Source organism: Chiloscyllium plagiosum, chromosome 5 (assembly GCF_004010195.1).
Source record: "Chiloscyllium plagiosum isolate BGI_BamShark_2017 chromosome 5, ASM401019v2, whole genome shotgun sequence".
NCBI lineage: Eukaryota > Metazoa > Chordata > Chondrichthyes > Orectolobiformes > Hemiscylliidae > Chiloscyllium > Chiloscyllium plagiosum.
The window spans coordinates 105489321-105508743 of record NC_057714.1 but is presented as its reverse complement, the minus strand read 5'-3'; the positions used below and the strand labels follow the sequence as shown (position 1 = coordinate 105508743).

The window sequence follows — 19423 nt, the reverse complement described above, 5'->3', positions numbered from 1 at the left end:
AAATGTCTGATAGAGATTTGTGGCCGATTAATTACTTTTTGACATGTCAGTGTTTGTAATGTATTGACCTTGAAGTTGCTTTTGTTCGACCTGACTCTAACCTGAACAACATTGGAACCAAAGAATATTATAGTTGCTAGAAACCTGAGCTATGAACAAAATGTTGGAGTGTCCACTATGTCAGGCCACATCTGTGGAGAGAGCAACATTTCAGGTTGATGATCTTTCATCAGAATTGGGAAAAGCTGGAGATGTATTAATTTTGGAACAAGTCATGGGTGAGATAAGGACAAAGGAAGATATGATGTAGGATGGGAGGCAGGAGAGTTTCAATTTCAGTTGAGTCTCTCTATTGCCTGTAGCATTTCCAAACGCTGGAGTTGGGAAGGTGTGCTGCTGGGTTTTGTGGTCCTCCACCTTCAAACCCACTGGCAGAGGAACACTGGTTCACTATGAGCTGAAGTTCTGTGGCCCACTCTGGGCACTCACACTGCACTGCAAACAATGGCATTCGAGACAGTGTTGAAAAGATATCAGAATGGAGAAGCCGGGGCTGTTCTCAGAATTTTGGAGGCGATTTGACCCTTCAAAAATGGATTTGCCAAAACCCACTCATTAAAACAGAAGGTGAGTGAAAGGTGTGCTACTGACTGGAAGGAAAAATAAGAGAAAACTGCAAACATGTATAAGAAAAGGAAACTAAACTGGGGGACAGGGTTTACAGCTTGAAATTGTTGAACTCAGTGTGGAATTCGGAAGGCTGGCATGTGCTTCATTCAGAGATCAGTTGCAGTTTCTCACACTTACCTTGAGGTGGTTGGCACTGCAGCCTCACAGCGCCAGGGACCCAGGTTTGATTCCAGCCTCGGGCGACTGTCTGTGTGGAGTTTGCACATTCTCCCTGTGTCTGCATGGGTTTCCTCCCAAAATTCAAAGATGTGCAGGTCAGGTGGATTGGCCATATTAAATTGCCCATAGCTTTAAATGCATTTGTCAGAGGGTCTGGGCAGGTTACTCTTTGGAGGGTCGGTGTGGACTTGTTGGGCCGAAGAGCCTGTTTCCACACTGTAGGGAAACTAATCTAAAAAGCAGGGCAGCAGGCCAAGGACAGTGATGTGAATGTGAGAGCACTGTAAATAATTAAAATGGCAAGACATCAGAGGCTCAGGGTCTTCCTTGTGGATTCAATGGAGTGCTCTGCAAAGTGATCATGCAGTCCGTGTTTGGTCTCTCGAGTGTAGATTGTGAACATCATTCTTTTCAATCCTTCTGTCATTCAATCTGTGCTGTCTTGCATCCTATCACAGATGTTCCTTTATCCCTGTCCCATTCATGACTTGTTCAAATCCTGTCAGTGCTGTTGGAAGGCCATTAATTTGAATTGTGAATTTTACTTCTCTCTCCACTGATGCTGCCTGATCTTCAGCATTTTCTGTTTTTAATTATGAACGACATTGGACTTTGTTTGTTCTTCCACGTTGCACAAGATTGCAATTTGGAACAAACCTGATGAATTTTTGAGATAAATTTAAACTGAATGTAAACAGTATTAATAAGGGTTCATTTGTACTCTTCCCAAAAGATTAAGGATTATATTACAATTTGAGTGTTTTCTCTGATTCCTGTGTCGGTTATACAGTCACTATGATTTTAAAAACATCTCGGTGTACAATATTTGTTTTAGCATTACAGTTAGGGCCTACAGAGTATCTCTGATTCCTATTCCTTGAGTATTAAACAAATTCTAGTTTGTAATTTGGACGCATGAATAAAATATTTTCTTACTTAACAATAATGCATTCATAAGTCCTTGATGAAATTTTCACTGGCATCTATATTAATATTAGGAAATATGAGTGAGTACTTTCCCTTTTTGCATTTCAATTATTTATAACAGCAGTGAGGCCACATTAGCAACATTATAAAATTCTAAATTTAAAAACTATCTAAATTTAGCTCCTTAATGGTTTCAGTTTCGACTGAGTTTTGAGCTATGCATCTTTTCCCTATTTTAGTGCATTTATTTGGAACACCATAATGATGACATGATGCAATTAAGTAATACAAATGTATGTAAGTGACAAGGGCACAACTGTGTCTTTTCAGGGTAATTTAAACAGCTAGCAATATTTATGACCTTGTGTATTTTATTGATGTTGCAAGTGATTAATATATACTGACTTGAAAGATAAACTTGTGACTTCCTTCATTGGCTCAGAAGGCTTAGCTGCAATGTATTAATGTCTTAGTTCAATTTCCAGTTTGCCTTTGGTTACAAAAGCAAAATGTTGCAACATACAGTAAATTGTAAATAAAAATTGAAAATGCATTACATGCTTAGCAGGTCAGGCAGCATCTGTGGAGAGAGACGAGAGAGAGAAGTAATATGAATGCTTCGGGCCTTTCACTGTTTGAAATGCTAGGATGGGAACAGTCCAGTACTTTTTAATCAACCTGTGCAGAGATGCTGTAACACGCTCCTGGAGCATTTGGAGTTGAACCTGGGCCTCCTGGCTTTAGTTACTCAAAGTGACCTCAGTTACAGAGATACAAAGTTCCATCAGGATTTCCATTCAGGGGCATTGCCCAAGTGTCAGTCACGGCAGACTATGTAGCACCTTTGCCGCATAGTCAGTAAGTTGTGGGTATAAGTCCCATTCTAAGGACTAAAGCATGAAACCCAGGCTGACCTTCCATAATAGCAATGCCAGCTTTCAGATGATATGCCAAGGCTTCATCTTGTCTGTCACTTGGAGGTTAAAGGTTGTTTGATAACCTTTAAAAGAGAGTGGTGGGGGTGGTTTTCTTTCCTGTCATGATCAATACTTGCTCCATGTCCAACATCATTAAAATAGATAATCAAGATGATATCATGCTGCTGTTACTGGAAACTTATTGTTTTTCTTTGCAAATTTGCTGCATTTGTTTTCTACGTGACCACAATGGCACTGTGTCAATGATTCTTTATTGTCAAGAAACCTTGAGATGTGAGATTTTTAAAATTTGCCCGAGGGCTGTGGGCATGGCAAGTTAGGTCAGCATTTATTATTCATCCCTAATTGCCCTGGAACTGGAACAACCAAATTGCTGATGACCTGGAGTCACATGTATGCCAGACTATGTAAAAATAGCAGATTTCCTGACCTAAAGGACATTAGTGAACCAGATGGGTTTTAATGACAAGAGGCAGTGGTTACATTAGCACCATTCGGCTTCCTTTTAATTCCTGATTTTTATTGAATTCGAACTTCTCCATCCATCATGGTGAGATTCAAACCTATGTTGACAGATCATTGCAGCCTGAGGTTCTGTATTACTAAATCCTGTGATATTATCACTCTCCTACAGCCTTTCCTTGTGAAAGGTGCTGTATAAAAGCACACCTTTCGTTCTTTCTTCATCCAATAATTCCTGCTGACAATGTATGCTCTTGTGCATTTAAGTTCGGACTGGTCTCTTATGCCTTGTCAATCAAATAGCAAGCTAACACTCACTGTCATAGAGTCAGGGGTGTACATCAGAGCAGGGTATAGGCTGATGAATGGCAGCCATGATCATTTCATCTCAGCGAGGAGTTGATCCCTGCATACCTAGAGGGACAAAAACATTTACAAAGAGACAAACTGGCCAAGAAAAGTCCTGATTACCTAGCGTGTGTTTGGCACCACAACACTTACACCCATCTTCCTTTTCTTTGCGTTGATAGTCAGTTTGAAATAGTTTGAACCTAATATGAATTGGGCAGGATTGGTGTCAAAGTACAGATCTGCGGTTTCAGGTGCTTTCTGACACAAATCCACCCCACATCCCCTTGCATGAGCTGAAAGTGGCACACATTCCTGTCCAGCTGACCTTCAAAACAGGAGGTTGCATCAACAAGTTTTTTTAAGGGAACCATACATTTGAGCCACTTAAATAAATTAGATCCTTACTGCACATGATGGTTTTCAATGAGGTAAATTGCAATTATGCAGTGGTTTAAAATGGCTGATGGTAAATCGCATCTCCTTAAACACTTCTTCTAATTTCCATTTCTGTTCACTTCAAGAAAACTATTAGAAGTTTGGAGGTGTGCAAAACTTGCTGTCGATTCACCAGAACAAATAGCATCAGTATCTGCAAAATTTCCAACTTAGACCTTAGCCCCATTCCAAATGTCATTTTCTGACTGTGTGAATTCCCTCTGGGCACATGGACCACATATATGTATCAATCTGAACGCATCAGAATTTCCTCTCTCGGTGTGCTGAATTCCAAATGCCCTTCGTAAATATGTATTTTTTGAGGAAATTCACCAAATAGATTTTTGTTTTTCTGGTCGTTACCAATCTGTGGAGTCTGGCTAGTCATGTAGCTGCTAATCTGAAAGATTCACCTTTACTAACCTACCCTGTACTCTGATAGTCTCGGGGAATCTGCAATGATCCATCTGACCTGAAGCAACCCTTCCATTAAAAATGAAACTGTTAAGTGATCCCTTAGAATTTATTGATGTCATGTTTGTCCATTGCTTGCAAATATGCTATGCTGCGGAGTGTGTGGTTATGATCAGTGCTCGGTTGGGTGTGTCCGCATATTAAAGGATGTGGTGCATTTAACTTCACCTCAGTCGACTTACAAGGACTTACCTACAGTCAGCAGCAGCAGCAGCAGCAGCAGAGGTAACATAACTGGAGAATGACTGCCTTGAACGCTGTGAAAAACTTCTGGAAGGTGTGTAAAAAGCACAGTGGACTGAGATGCAAAAATACGTGTGGTTTAAAGATAGCCCTACATGACTGAACTGCGACTGTTCCGCTCTCACAGGGAAGTATAGATTACAATGTTTTCCTTCTTTGCCAGTTTTGTTCACTTGTTAGGGAGAAAGGACTGTTACTTGCTTTGTTGCACAGAGGAATAAACAACAGTTTACAATACCATTCAGTCCATTTGTTTTCCTACAACACTGGTTAGGGCTATTCATCATGTTCTTAGAGTTAGCATTTTGTTTACCCTATTAATCTTCCATGACAGACTGGTTTTATGTACGGAATAGTAAGAGTGAAATAAAGGCATTGACAGCACCCTAAATTACCCACAATCTTGAAAAATGGTGGTTTGCACTGATGGTCTGTGGCTGAAGTATCTTTACGGTTGCTGCTGAATTGAAGGTAAAAAGGTTGTTAGTTCTGTTCAGTTTATGGTCAGCCTGCAGCCGTGTCGTTAATATTACATTGATTGCCATGTACATGGAAGTCAACTTTTGTATCATAACAAAGTTTTGATCAAGCATATATCCAACACTTGGAATATGTTTTAATCTTACTTTAATGATTATTCTTTGGTACATGAGAGAGAGTGTTGATGTTTTATATTGGTTGATTATATACTCGTTTACCAAGGAAATCAGATATCCATTCATGACAGATTTTGAGCAAAAGTCTTCTCTCAGAGGGTTGTGAGTATTTGGAACTCCTTTCCACAGAGAGCTGTGAAAGCCAGAACCTTTGTATATATTTAAGGCTGAGATAGATTGATTTGTGATCAGTTGGGGAATCAAGGGTTACGGGGAAAAGGCAGGAAAGTGGATGTGAGGACTGCCTGATTAACCATGATCCTATTGAACAGCAGAATGGAGCTGACTGTTCTCCTCCAGTTCCTGAACAAAAACAGAAATTGCTGGAGAAACTCAGTGGGCCATGCAGAGAAAGCAGAGTTAACCTTGTGAGACCAGTGACCCCTCTCCAGAACTGCACCTGTTCTGAGTACATAGGGTCTTTTGATCATAATTAAAGTTTAAAAAAAACTCAAACTGGGAGAATGTACTTGCTGATAATGATTGAATGGTAACAAGATTCAAGCAAAATGTTATGTGACCTCTGTCTCAGGGAAGATTAACATATGAATAAAAAAATTAGTCTAACGTGACAGTTTATATCGATTAGACAATATATGAAAGGTAGTCTTGTGACTGATGTTTGGCTACAAAGCTAAACATTGGTCCATTTCCTTTTGGTAACATCTTATGCAGAACTTTTGAGCTGAGTGCCCAAGCCTAATGGCAATGGGTAACACATAACGTTGTCCAAGCAGAACTTGCCATTGTATTTGATGGGAATGATGTGTTTGTGGTGGACAGAAGCGGTTTTTCTTTAGCAGATGTGATATTGTTTGCGTACCTAGTTGTGCTGTTAATTAATTATTAATTGGAAGAAAATGCAGGAACCGTGACTTCATTATTGCAAAATTGAGATAGTAAATTATTCATTTTCTTTGGATTGTGTCTTCAGAATAACAATGGAACACGGGGGCAGAAGGACAAGTCAGCTTTGTTCTGCTCAGACAAGAGAAGGTACTGGCTAGGGATCCATTCAAAGCTTATTCTACTTCACTGTCACTTGCAGGATGCCAGAAAGGAAATGATGGAGGATAATGGTATTCTCAAGACATTGCTGTTATGATACTAGCTGATCGGGACAAGTCAGATGCCTGAGTGAGACCTCGCATTAGCAGACAATCTTTCATCAGAACTGGAAAGTTTGAGGTGTAACAAGCTTTTAGCAAGTACAGAAGCAAAGAAAATGGGAGAGCAAGGTGCAAGGAATTACAAAATGAGCTTACAAACCTGGTTGGATGGAAGGAGTGATTAAATGACAAAAGGCGTGATGTGAGACAAAAGGGGGCAATAATCACAGAATAATCACAGCATAAAAAGAGGCTATTCAGCCCATCGTGTATATGATGGCCTTCTGAATGAGCACTTCAATCACTGTCGCTCTCCCAGCTTCTCTCTGTAATCCTATACATTCTTTCTTTTCAGATTACAACCTAATTCCCTTGAAGATGCCTGAATTGTAGCTGCGTCTGCTATACATTCAGGCAGTGCATTCCAGGTCTTAACTACTCACTGCATGAAAAGGTTTTTCCTTCCATGTTTTTTACTTCTTTTATTGACTACTTTCAGTCTACTATCCTCTTGATCTTGATCCTTTCACGAGTGGGAACAGTTTCACCCTACGTACTCCGACCAGATGATTTTGAATATTCCAGTCAGACCTCCTCTTACCCTCCTCTTCTCCAAGAAAAGAAACCCAATGTTTGGGACAATGGGAGAAACAATAGTGGGGTCTACAGGACGTGCTGACTTTAATAACAGGAACATTACCAATAGCTAAAGAAAATGGAAGCAATGATCCTGAAATTGTTGAACTTAGTTAAAAAGCAGCCATTGAGTATCAACAATTAAAGAGTATTCCAGATGGTGGATAGGCTTTGGGAAGCCAGGAAGTAAGTTGCTCACTGTAGGATTCTTAGCCTCTGACCTGTACTTGCAGCCATGGTTCTGCTTCTGGTCGATGGTAATCCTCCGGGATGTTGATAGTAGGAGATTCAACGTTAGTAATGCTATTGAATGTCAAGGAGTGATGGTTAGATTCTCTCATACTGGAAATGGTCATTGCCTGGCACTTGTGTGGTGCAAATGTTTCTTGCCAAACTGGGCATTGTCCAGGTGACTTGTTGCCTGATCTGCTGTGCTTTTCCAGCACCACTCTAATCTAGACTCAGGTTTCCAGCATCTGCAGTCCTTGTTTTTACCCAGGTGACTCAACAGGTCTGGCAGCACAATCCTTTGTCAGAACATAGTTGACTCACTGGGCTCGAAACATTACCTCTGTTTTTCTCTCCACAGATGCTGCCAGATCTCCTGAGTTCCTCCAGCATTTTCTGGTTTTACTTCAGATCGCCAGCAGTTCTTTGTTATGGATATTGTCCAGGTCTTGCTGCATTTAGACATGGACTGCTTCAATGCTGGGGCAGCTATGAATGGCACTAAGCATTGTGCAAACATAGTCATTATAATATATCAAGAACCTTCATCACATTCAAATGCCTCTGACTGAAAAAGGACATCTGGCAACATTGAGCATTAGTTAGACTATTTCCCATACCCTTCAGCTTGATTGAAGTTAAGTTGCTAATGGTATAGGGACTACGATGGGAGCTCTATAAATTTAAAGAACTGTTAGATCAGTTATGTTAGCTAATGAGATTTAATGATTAAGGTCAAAAGAGGAATAATGGAAAATGAGAGTGAATGTTTATTTATTCAATCCTGAGATTTGGCATTGTTGGCTAGGCCAGTAGTTATTGCCCATCCCTAATGATCCAGACGGAATTTAACAGCCAACCACGGGTAGAGAGACAGATAGTGTTGAGGATGCAGGGAAGCTGAAGAAGGACTTGGATAAGCTAGGAAAATGGGTAACAAAGTGGCAGATGGAATACAATGGGGGAAAGTATTTATACATTTTGGTGCGGAGATTACAGGCATTGACTCTTTTCTAAACGGTGAAAGGATTCGGAAATCTGAAGTGCAAAGGGACTTGGGTACAGGATTCTGCTACGGTTATCATTAAGGTCCATTTAGCTGTTAGGAATGAAAATGTAATGTTAGCATTCATTTCGAATACAAAATTCAAGGGATGTACAGCTGAGGCTCTGGTCACACTGCATTTGAAATATTGTGGGCACTTTTGGGTCCCGTATCTAAGGAAAAATGTGCTGGAGTTGTAAGGGGGTCTAGAGGAAGTTTACAAGAATGATCCTAGGAATGAAGGACTCATTATGTGTGGAGTGATTGAGGACTCTGGGTTTGTACTCGATGGTGCTTAGAAGGAGGGGGGAGGATCTGATTGAAACAAATAGAATACTGAGAGGCCTAGACAGCGTGGACATGGAAAAGATGTTTCTGCTAGTAGGAGAGACTAGGACTCAAGGACAATGCCTCAGAGTGAAGAGATGATCCTTCAGAACTGAGATGAGGAAGAATTACTTCAGCAAGAGGGTTATGAATGTGTGGAACTCATTACTGCAGAAGGCTGTGGGGGCCAAGTCATTAAGTGTATTTAAGACAGAGGTTGGTAGGTTCTTGATTAGTAAGGACATCAAGAGTTATGGGAGAAGGCAGGAAAGTAGGGTTGAGCAACATATCAACTGTGGTCTAATAGTGGAGCAGACTTGATGGTTTGTATAGCCAATATCGGCTCCTCTTTCCTCTGGTCTTATGGTCACATTGCTATGAGGCAAATATAGGTCAGATCAAGTAAGAATGACAGATTTTCTTCTCCAACCGGATGAGTTTTACAAAAATGTTAACATAATTTTATTCGAATTTTACCATTTGCCATTGTGAAATTTGAATCCATATCCTTAGAACATTAACCCAGGTTTCTGGATTGCTTGCTCAAGTGGCATTCCTACTACTTTGCCACGATCACCCATGAGTTCAAGCCAAATCAGACTGAGAAAAGTGGAAAGAAAAAGGTCACAAAAATATAAGCAAAAATTGCATTCAATTCAGATATTACCGAAATCTGTAATAACTAGTTAATACAAACAAGAATGAGGTTTATAAACTGTTCACTTGCTGGATCAGAGAGGTTGATTGACATTGACTTGACTGTTGCTATGCCAATAAACAGGGGCATTAGCTGTTAATTTCTAGTCTCAATTTCCTGCAATGACTTTAAGTGGATGATTGATGGCCCAAAGCCACTTGTTTTTCTAAGTAATGGGGAGGCTAACAGAGAGATGTGTTATGTGAGAAGCACATGACTGAACAGTGTAAATGAGCAAGTTCTGGGTGTTCAGGGTGTAACTCTCCTCCACCACACTTGCTGGCCAGTTTGTGAATTAGCAATAGCATGTTGTTCAAATGTATTGTTAAATTCCTGCAAGGTGAAGCACAAAATAACAATTAGATTTTGCTGCAGGACGATTTGGAATTGTGTTCATAGCTTCAGTCTGAATGGTTCAGTTCAAAGGTAAATCCCAACAAATATGTGGAACACATTAGGAATGCATGGGACCATATATAGCACACTATCTGTTTTAAACATGGGACTATTGATAACACATATAAGCAATATTATTACAGGAACAAGTTAGCAATGTTTACACAGACTCATATTCATGGAATAGCACATTTTGGGAAGGATTACATGTTTACCTGAACTGATTACTTAAGTTGACCCGTCATTGTTCCTCACTCATTCATTCATTTTTTATGCCGAGGATTGGAAAACAGCACATGCAACGCATTTTCAATAGAAAAGGAACCGGAATGAGCTATTGCATGAGGGCATGAGCCAATATTATACTTGTTCAGAGTGCAAGGTCACTCTTGACTAATTTATTATCTTTGAAAAGATGAGTGAACCAATTGGTAAGAGGGAGTCAGTGGATGGTATTTACTTGGATTTCTGGAAGGCATTTGGCACTATTTCTTATCATTTTGGACCAAACCATAGGATAGATGGAAATATTATAAAATGGATGGATAGATAGTTGTTTAGTCAAAAATAAGAAGTAATTCATCAGTTGTCACCAATTATCATTGCAGTGCTACAGCTGTAGTGTTGACTAGATCCTTGCCTGTTATTTTCATGTGTTGTAAAAAACGTATAAATTCTAAAAACAGTAGCAAAAGGATGACTCGACTTCAGTAAAAAGATCTGTACATGGAGGCAGAGAGAATAGCTGATGTATTAAATACATCTCTCTTTGGCAAAGAAGATGTTGCCAAAGTCCTAGTGAACCGAATAGATACTGAGATCTTGGATGGGCCAAAAAGTGGTGATGAGGAGGAATCACAATGGCTGGTGATACAGTACTGAAGATTAGAAAAGCCGTTATTGTCACATGCACTCGAATGAGTGCAGTGAATAGTTTGAAACGTCGCCTCTCAGTCCCATCTTAGGTAGAGAGTACTTTGGTGCAGATACTTTAGGTGTTGTCACAGAAGTGAAATAATAAAAAAAAAAGATTAGCAGGGGAATACAGAGTTTAAAAAGCATGAATAAGTCTCCATGCTGAGATGCATGCTGAAGGAAACAGGAATGGAAGTTCTGGAGATGCTGACTGTAATCTTCCAATTCTCTTTCGTTACATTGGTAGTGCCAGAGGACTGGAGTATAGTACATGTTACAGACTGCACAAAGAAGCATTGGAAGGATAAGCCCTGCTATGGATACACAACTCAGCTGGTAGTGGTGAAACTGTTAGAGAGCTGATAATCCATGGACAAAATTTGCAGAATGAGTATGGATTAACTGAAGGAATCCAGCTGAAATAACTGCATAGAGGTCGGTATCCTGTCATCAAGTCATCCTTTATTTACCTGTGCACAGTACACTGAGGAGATTCTAAATCTCCACTATATATGTTATTTTATTAAACTGTACAAAAAAAAATACAAAGTCAACAGTCAATGATAAACCATAGTTTACAATAAGCAGCAATTAAAAGGGGAAAGGGGCAGCAAAGCTAAAGTCTAAACCCCACCATACATCAATTCACAAGAAAATGCGGATGAATCCCAAATCCCACCCTAACTTACCAAAGAGGAAACAGTAGACACAAAGACATGCAAACAGCCTGATCAACCGATAATTAAAACAATGCATATAACATGAATACCCCTGGTAGCCCAGCAAACCACCCATCCCTCCCACCTTCCGGCCACTCTAAGGCAGCCCACCCCTATGTCCTTTCTGGCTCTCTGTCCGCCCCACGCTCCTTCCGGCTCTCAGTCTGCCCTGACACACTTTCCAGCCACCTCTAGGACAGCTCGTCCCGTTACCACCCCAGGGCTCCAGTTTATTATTTTTTTCCTGGTTATATTTTATTAACCGATACACAGTTTACAAAACAGTTAACAACATTAACAGCTGTACACAGAGAAACAGCAATTTTACAAGGGAGCGGAGTGGCAAAGCCAGGCCCCAAACCCTACCGTTCAGCCAGTTTTCAGGGAAATTAGGACAAACCTCAAATCCCACTTTCCATCGTCACAAAACAGTAACAATGACAAGTACTTATATGACAGTCCAATTACATAAAAAACAGTGCATAAAATACAGAACCCCCAGCAACCCAGCAAGCCACCCATCCCTCCCATCTTCCAGCCACTCTAAGGCAGCCCACTCCATGCCCCTTCTGGCTCTCGGTCCGCCCTAACACACCTTCCGGCCACTTCTAGGATAGGACAGCACATCCTCACCCTCCACCCCAGCATGATCAGGACGGCCTACCCACCTTCTGGCTTACCCATCCCCCCTCTCATGCCTTCCAGCCACCCCTAGGACAGCCCGCCCCATCACCACCCCGGGACTGTGGTGATCTCCAGTTCATATGGGTCAGCCATGACATCCTGATTGGTCCAGGTTAACAATCAAGGATCTCATAGTCAACATGACCCACCTGTTTCCAAACACTACACCTGCATAATGTCTTTTCAAGATGAAATAACTTGATTGAATTTTATGAACGGGGTAACGGAGATAGTTGGCAAGGTCAATATGGCTGTGTATGGACTTCCAGAAAGCTTTAAATGAAATTTATTGTGCTTGCCAGCAAAGTTGTAGGCCATGGATTAAAAGAGATAGTGCTTGTATGAATGCAAAGTTTACTGAAACACAAGAAGCAGAACATAGTGATGAGCAGTTGCTCTTTAGATTGGAGGTAAGAGGAGGTAAGTATTTAAGTGGGATTCCCCAGTGTCAGAGTGGGCAGTGTAGATTTACTTGAAACATTAGAACCTGACCTTGGGTTTGCAGGGCATAATTTCAAAGTTTTCCAATGATACAAGCATTTGAAGAATTGTTAACTGTGAACAGGATAGTGATGGTCTTCAAGAGGATATAGCTAAGCTGTTGGAATAGGTGGATACGTAACAGATGAAACTCAAAGCAGGAAAGTATGAGGTGATTCATGTTGGTTGGAAGAATGGGAAGAGGTAACTTAAATAAAGGACACAATCCAAAAGAGTGAGTAGGACTAGAGGGACCTCGAGGTATATGTCCTCAAATCATTGAAGGTAGCAGGGCAGATAGAAGGTATTGTTAAAAAACGAAGGCATCCTGGGCTTCGTAAATAAAGACATAGAGTAAAGATGTTATAATGAACGTTTATAAAAATTCTTGTTTGACCTTAACTACAATTCCAAGCATTGCATTAGAATGGCTGTGAAATTATTATGGCAGGTGTAAGAAAAGAATTTTGGAATGTTTCCAGTCGTAATAAACTTCAATTCTGTGTCTAGTTCAGAAAAACTAAGATTGTTTTCCTGAAGAAACAGAGGTTGAGAGATGCTTTGATAGAAGTCTTCAAAATCATGAGGGGGTTCAAAGCGTGTTTGTAGAAAGAAACTATTCTCATTGCCAGAAGGCTTGAGAATCAAATTTATACCAGTTTTTAGTGATTGCAAAACAACTTGATGGCAACATGAGGAATTTTTTTTTCTTCTGTAGCAAGTATTTAGGAAGTGCAATGCATTATCCTGGAGGCAGATACAATCAAGGTTTTCAAAGTGGCATTGGATAAGCATCTGGAGAAAGGGCCAAATTAGACCGAGGGTTAATTGGACTCACTGAGGTGCTCCTAAAGTAATTCAGCATAACATAATGGGCCCAATGGCCTCCTTCTGTACTGTATGTATCCAAAATAATGTTTTAGTGGAAGCAATTGCCTCCTATACGCCACGTGTTTTTTTCAAAATTGGAGACCGCAACTGTTGGATCTCAAAACATTCAAATTCAAATGACCAGATCTTGGGCAGTAAGGAGAAATTCAAGTTAATACAGGAACTGTAAATACCTGGGTTCTGGCAGAGAGAAAGTGGTTATAGATTAGAGCAAATATTCTTGAGCTGTTGGAGGGAGAGTAATCTTGTGTGATTTTGGTAGACAGTTCACTAAAGCTTGTGCCCAAAATTTCAAAAGATAAACAAAAAATGACCAGATATTCAAAGAGTTATGTAAAAGGAGGTTTTTCTCTACCCTGGGTCTTTTCTCTTTTGTAAAGAGAAGGTTTTGGGACAGATTGGATTCGCATAACCTTTGCTGCCATATTTAAGCACAAGGAGGTTATAGTTATATATTAAGGACAGTGCTACAGCCACAGCTGTTGTGAGCATATGGAACAGGCATATAGAACCTGAAATTACTGTAGATTTCAAAATTAAACTAAATAGGCTCTTGTTAATGAATGGGATTCAGTGTTATCAGCAACGTACCAATTTAACAGAGTGAAGTGATCCAGATGAACTGAAGACACTCTCCCACCTGAAACTTGTTTCCTATCATTTATAAATAAGTGAGCTAATGTTAGCCCAATCTGCTCACTGCAAGATGGGGATGGTAAGTCCCAGAGTAAGTGTTGCTTGTCTTTTTTTACAGTACTGGGAACGAATCAATTTAATGCAGGAGACTTTATCAACAGAGTAGCTCAGCAGTGTAGTAATTACTGAAAATTAATTTTAATTAAAATTGCTGCTTTGTTGTCTTTCTAGAATATAAGTGAGCTTATCAGCCTTTCCCCATTCTTCAAACTCAATTGTGACTGCACTTGGCAATACTGGAGCATTCAAGGGATTGGAGGAGGCGCCTGTGAAGCATGCATACTAGCACAGAGCAACAGGATCAAATAACATGCTTCTGCCCTGGAGGCTCAATGTGAATGGCAGATTTATTTTTTTCCAAAGCTGTAAAACATCCAATTCTGAGAAAAAAAATGTGAAGAAGGACAAGTCATTTATATATCAAAGATTCCACTTGCTAGGGTATCATGTACTCTAATGCCAGAGCATGGATGGCCAGTATTCAGACTGCAACTGCTCAAAATGTTACCTCAGTAGTAATAAAGTTATTTAATTCACTAACACCTTTGCAACCAAAAGGCTGAATTGCAGTGTGACTTAACATCAAGGGTGACCTTACAGCGGTTTATAAAATGAGGGGCATGGATAGGGTGCCTTCTTCAGGGTAGGGGAGTCCAAAACTAGAAGGCATAGGTTAAGGTGAGAGGGGAAAGATTTAAAAGGGATTGGAATAAGCAACTTTTTCCCACAGAGGGTGGGATAAACATATGGAATGAAAATGTCAAAGGTGGTGGTGGAGGCTGGCACAATTATCACATTTAAAAGGCATCTGGATGGGTAAAAGGGCTATGAGCCAAATGCTGGCAAATGGGATTAGATTAATTTAGGATATCTGGTCAGTGTGGATGGGTTGGACTGAAGGGTCTGTTTCCATGCTGTATGGCTCGATGACTCTTAAGTATTATTTTTAAAATAAATTTAAAAACATGAAAACATGTGACAATCAATGTCGGAATAAATGTTCCAGAATATAAACCTCAGCAGCCAACAGGGAAATAGTGCACACGATATTAAAGGAAGGAATATTGGATTAAAATTAAATTAAATTGATAAACCATAAATCATGGCTACATCATTGACACAAATGAGCATAAAATGTAGTGTTTTATTGAGGACCCATATCATGTTTCAAAGTGCAGAACTATATCAGTACCTTTCCATCCTGCATCTTATGGGGTTGAATTTATTCAAGATTCTGAGTTGCCTTGGTTACTCTGGGTCTGGTAGTAGTGGCAAGTTCTGAAATTGGGTAGAAGGAATGTTGGGATTTTCCAAACTTAGAATAAATATTGACTCTTCCTGTTGTAGCATTTGAAGCTTTGTGATGTAAAGGGCATTGTGGTTTGATTGGTACAGGGGCTCTGAGATCAATCTTAACGCAATCTTCTACATTCTTTTGAACTGGGCGGTTGGTGCAAGTTCAAGAGCAGGGTGCTACAGGCACAATGTACCCAACCAAACGGTGATGTAGACGGTGTAGATGTTTAATATGTCATTAACATTGTATTTGGCTTCAGTAGAAACAGCAGAAGATTAGCACCATTTGCCTGATGTAAGTGATTGCCTGGAATAAGTGTAACTGATGTAAGCGATAGGAACTGTACTGTATTTCAAAGTAATCATTGTTATTACATCCAATCATTACTAGCCCTAAACCTAATGACACATTGAACTGCAACTCATTTATTCCTAGTTAATGTACACAATTATTCCAACCTGTTCAATTACAAAACCATTTATCCACTGTTTAATAGTGGTTACTTTAATTAATAAGACATGATCATGCTGTTCAGTTGGTTGTATGATTTCATTCATATATCCATTACTAATGTTTGCATATTTAGGGAACAAAACTAATGATCACACAAGTGAATGTATCCGTCCTGTGATAAATCAGACCTTTCTATTAGGGAATGTTCCAGTTTCCTTGAATGAAATTTGGCATTTCTTTTTGGTGCTCCTTCAGCTTAGAAAAGCAGCCAAGTGTCTCTGGATACTTGTCAATTCAAGATAAACATTTTTATAAGAATAAAGTTGAAAATGATAGATATCTTATTAGACAGGTCAAGGATGATTTGGTTTATAAATGGTCTGCTTAGGGAGCATCACAGTGACACATATAGTACTGGAACAGTAATTTTACCTAATTCTAAACGTAATGTCTGGGTATTAAATCGACCGCGTGATTCTGATGAAGACCTCATCCTGGTCCAGAGGGATTGAATTTGTTGTTCTATTTCATCAACTGACTGTTATAAAGTTTAGAAATGCAAGTCACGATTGAAATGATATTATTGTGTTGCAAAAGCTTCAAGCAAAGAGAGTCCAGCAATATTGTTGAGACGCTAATTTGTGTCAAGTTTTCTAATTTTTAGCTGTGGGAAAATTGTCGTGAGATAAGATTTAAATTCCTTGTGGGATGATATTTCAAGATATGGACCAAGTGCTAGGAAGTGGGATCAGTGTAGATGGGTTAGCACAGACGAGGTGGGCCAAAGTGTCTGTCCTGTGCTGTAGGACTCTCTGTTCAAAATGTTTCTTTGCCTGTAAGCCAGCCTGATTGGCTGTGTATTGGCTGAAGAAGAGTTCAGCAAAGTCTGATGCCAAGGAGTAGGTACATTCATGGTGAAGGATTTGGAGGTGAATGCAAGTAGATATGTCAATCACAGGGCTTCAGAGAAAATCAGAGGAGTAGTTAAGATTGTTTTTAGTCACTCATGGAACATGGGCATCGCTGGCTGGCCAACGTTTATTACCCATCCCTCATTACCTTTGCGAAAGTGATGGTGAGCTGCCTTCTTGAGCCACTACAATCCACATGCTGTATGTTGATCTATAATGGCCTCAGGGGGGTAATTCCAGGGTTTTAACCCAGTGACACTGAAGGAACGACAATATATTTCTAGGTCGGGCTTGGAGGGGAACATTCAGATAGTGGTGTTCTCATATATTTGCTGCCCTTGTCCTTCTGGATGGACATGTTCATGGATTTGAAAGATGTTTGGTGGATTTCTGAAAATTCAAAAATGAAAATTGAAAATGGGGAATGAGTTCAGAGAGAGATTAAATAGGTTAAGAAATTGGGGTCAGGTGAATGACTGGGGGGATTTGGAGACTGTGGAGGTATCAGGAGGCATGATGGAGACTGTTGGTAATCATATAGGGGTCAGTCTATGGGGTTCAGAGAAAATTGTAGCAGGGATGTTTGCAAGTTGTTTTTCGAGGACAGATCGCTGCTTCTCTTGACCCACAAACAGTGCTGTAAATGTGCTTAGCTGGTGGATTCAGTGTCCTTTTTCCCTTCTTCTACTGGCTTGGTTGCCTGAAGCCTGGAAAGATGGACAACATCAGTTATTAACAGAAATTCTGTAATATTGAAAGAAGGCTGGCCTTTTGATAAGTTTCAATCACATTTGCCTCTTAAGAACAGAATTTCCCATCTCATTGAAACTAGAACTAAATGGTTTCAAGGTTAGGTGTGTTCCTGTTTCAGGTGGGTAATGTAAGGTGTGTGATTTCTGCCTATTTTAATATCATTTAATTTGGATTTTTGAGTCTTTGGGTTTTCTGTGTGTCTGAGGGGCTTTACATTAAGAGGTGTGATGATGCTGTAGCTTTAAAATGTTATTTTGTCTTGGTTTCTTTTAAGATAGAGATTGAACAAGAGGTACCGAACTGGTTAGTTAAGACCACTTGAGTAAACAGTTGGGAGGCCTTGGGTTTTTTTTAAACATTCTGAATGGGTGTGGCCAGCTCTTACAGATTAGGATTTCTGGGTTTGGTTTCACAGTAGCATCAGAAACTATTGAGGTCTCAGTAGAGTTGGAAGCTTTAGTCAATGTCTTTTAACTGCTACCCTCTCTGAATATTTTGTTGATGGTTTTTCCTCCTGGACTGGAGACTTGCATATGAGAATCTGGGTCTGAATTTTCCTTTTTTTTTGCCAAGGGGTGTGATTCTGTGATATTACTATATTGGAACAGTTAATTAGTAATAGGTGCTGTATCTATTACTCTGTTAAGTTTCCAAGAGTTAAGTTGTTCAAAATTCCTCTTTCTTTGGTTGTATTTTAGTACAGTGTTTAAATAAATTGTGTTTTGCTTAACTCCGATTAGTTTGACTACTTGCATTGCATCTGGAACAAGTTACTTCATATTTGCCTTTAAAATAAGAGAAAGTTAGATTCTAGGCTACCTTCTTAAAATATTTTGTTGGGATCTGGGCTGGTCCATAACAGAGGTTGTTCCTAATGAACAAAGTAAACAGATGAATATTAAGTTTTTAGCTTAGAAGGTCAGAGATTGATTTTATCTCTGAATAGGGGAAACATGACTCATGCGAAAAAAAGAATCCATTTACTATCAGCTTAGGCAGTTTGTAAAATCTTGGCTGAAGCTATGAGTTTAGGACTGTTATCCAAATATAAGGAGTCTAATGAAAAAGTTACAGACCAGAAAAGTTTGGTTCACACCCTGAAGAGGTTTTGTGAAACTGAGAAAGTCTACACTCAATGGTATGAAGGCTCTAGGAAAAGGCTATGACATTCTCAAAACAGGAAATTGAAACCATACTAAGTCCTACAGATATGAAAGAGGATGAAATTATGTCAGGTGTGCTACTGCAAAAGAGTGTTTTGTGATTAGTTTTGGGAATTAAAGAAATTAAGAAAAAATAGAGTAAATTAAACTATTTATATACAGAGGAACCTCGATTATCCGAATACCAATTATCCGAAAGTCGGATTATCCAAAGGGGATCTTGAGGTCCTGATAGAAACATTACATCAAAGATGTGTTTCCAACAATGATCGCGTTTTTTGTTTACAGTGATTAAACAGGCGCTGTCTCCAAATGACTGACCTCCCGTTCTCTCTCTCTCTCTCTCTCCCCACACTTTCCATGCAGTTCTACAGAGGGGTGTACCCTAAACCCCCCTTCCCCAGATAATCTGTCCCAACATTGTCCTGTCCAGGCCAAACGTGGAATCTGTCAAAAAGTTGCAGTAAAAAGTCGTGTGTGTGGCAGTCCCACAAAGGCAGCAGTAGCAGCAGCAGTAGTCTTGTTGTTGGTGTCCAGTCCGGCTGCCCTGGAGACAGTGCGGGGGTGGAAATGGGGGTGGCACGCAGTGTTGGACAGGGTTTGGGGTCGGCCAGAAGGTGGTGCTGGACAGGGTTTGGTGTGCAGCTGATGGAGGGGTGGGGGGGGGGGGGTGCGGGAGTGCTGGATG

At 40.0% G+C, this 19423-nt stretch overlaps 1 protein-coding gene across 5 annotated transcripts in view; it reads left to right on the top strand.

Annotated features, from left to right (window-relative positions):
• Positions 1-19423, top strand: part of dpp6a (dipeptidyl-peptidase 6a) — a 1472261-nt gene that overhangs the window by 588330 nt on the left and 864508 nt on the right. The window contains exon 1 of one of the 5 annotated variants that reach the window (XM_043690730.1): positions 4651-4713. The exons of the other annotated variants lie outside the window; for them this stretch is intronic. Coding sequence (XP_043546665.1) covers positions 4678-4713 — 36 coding nt within the window. The 5' untranslated portion in view covers positions 4651-4677. Of the gene's footprint in view, positions 1-4650; positions 4714-19423 lie in introns of those variants that run through there. 5 annotated transcript variants of the gene reach the window in all.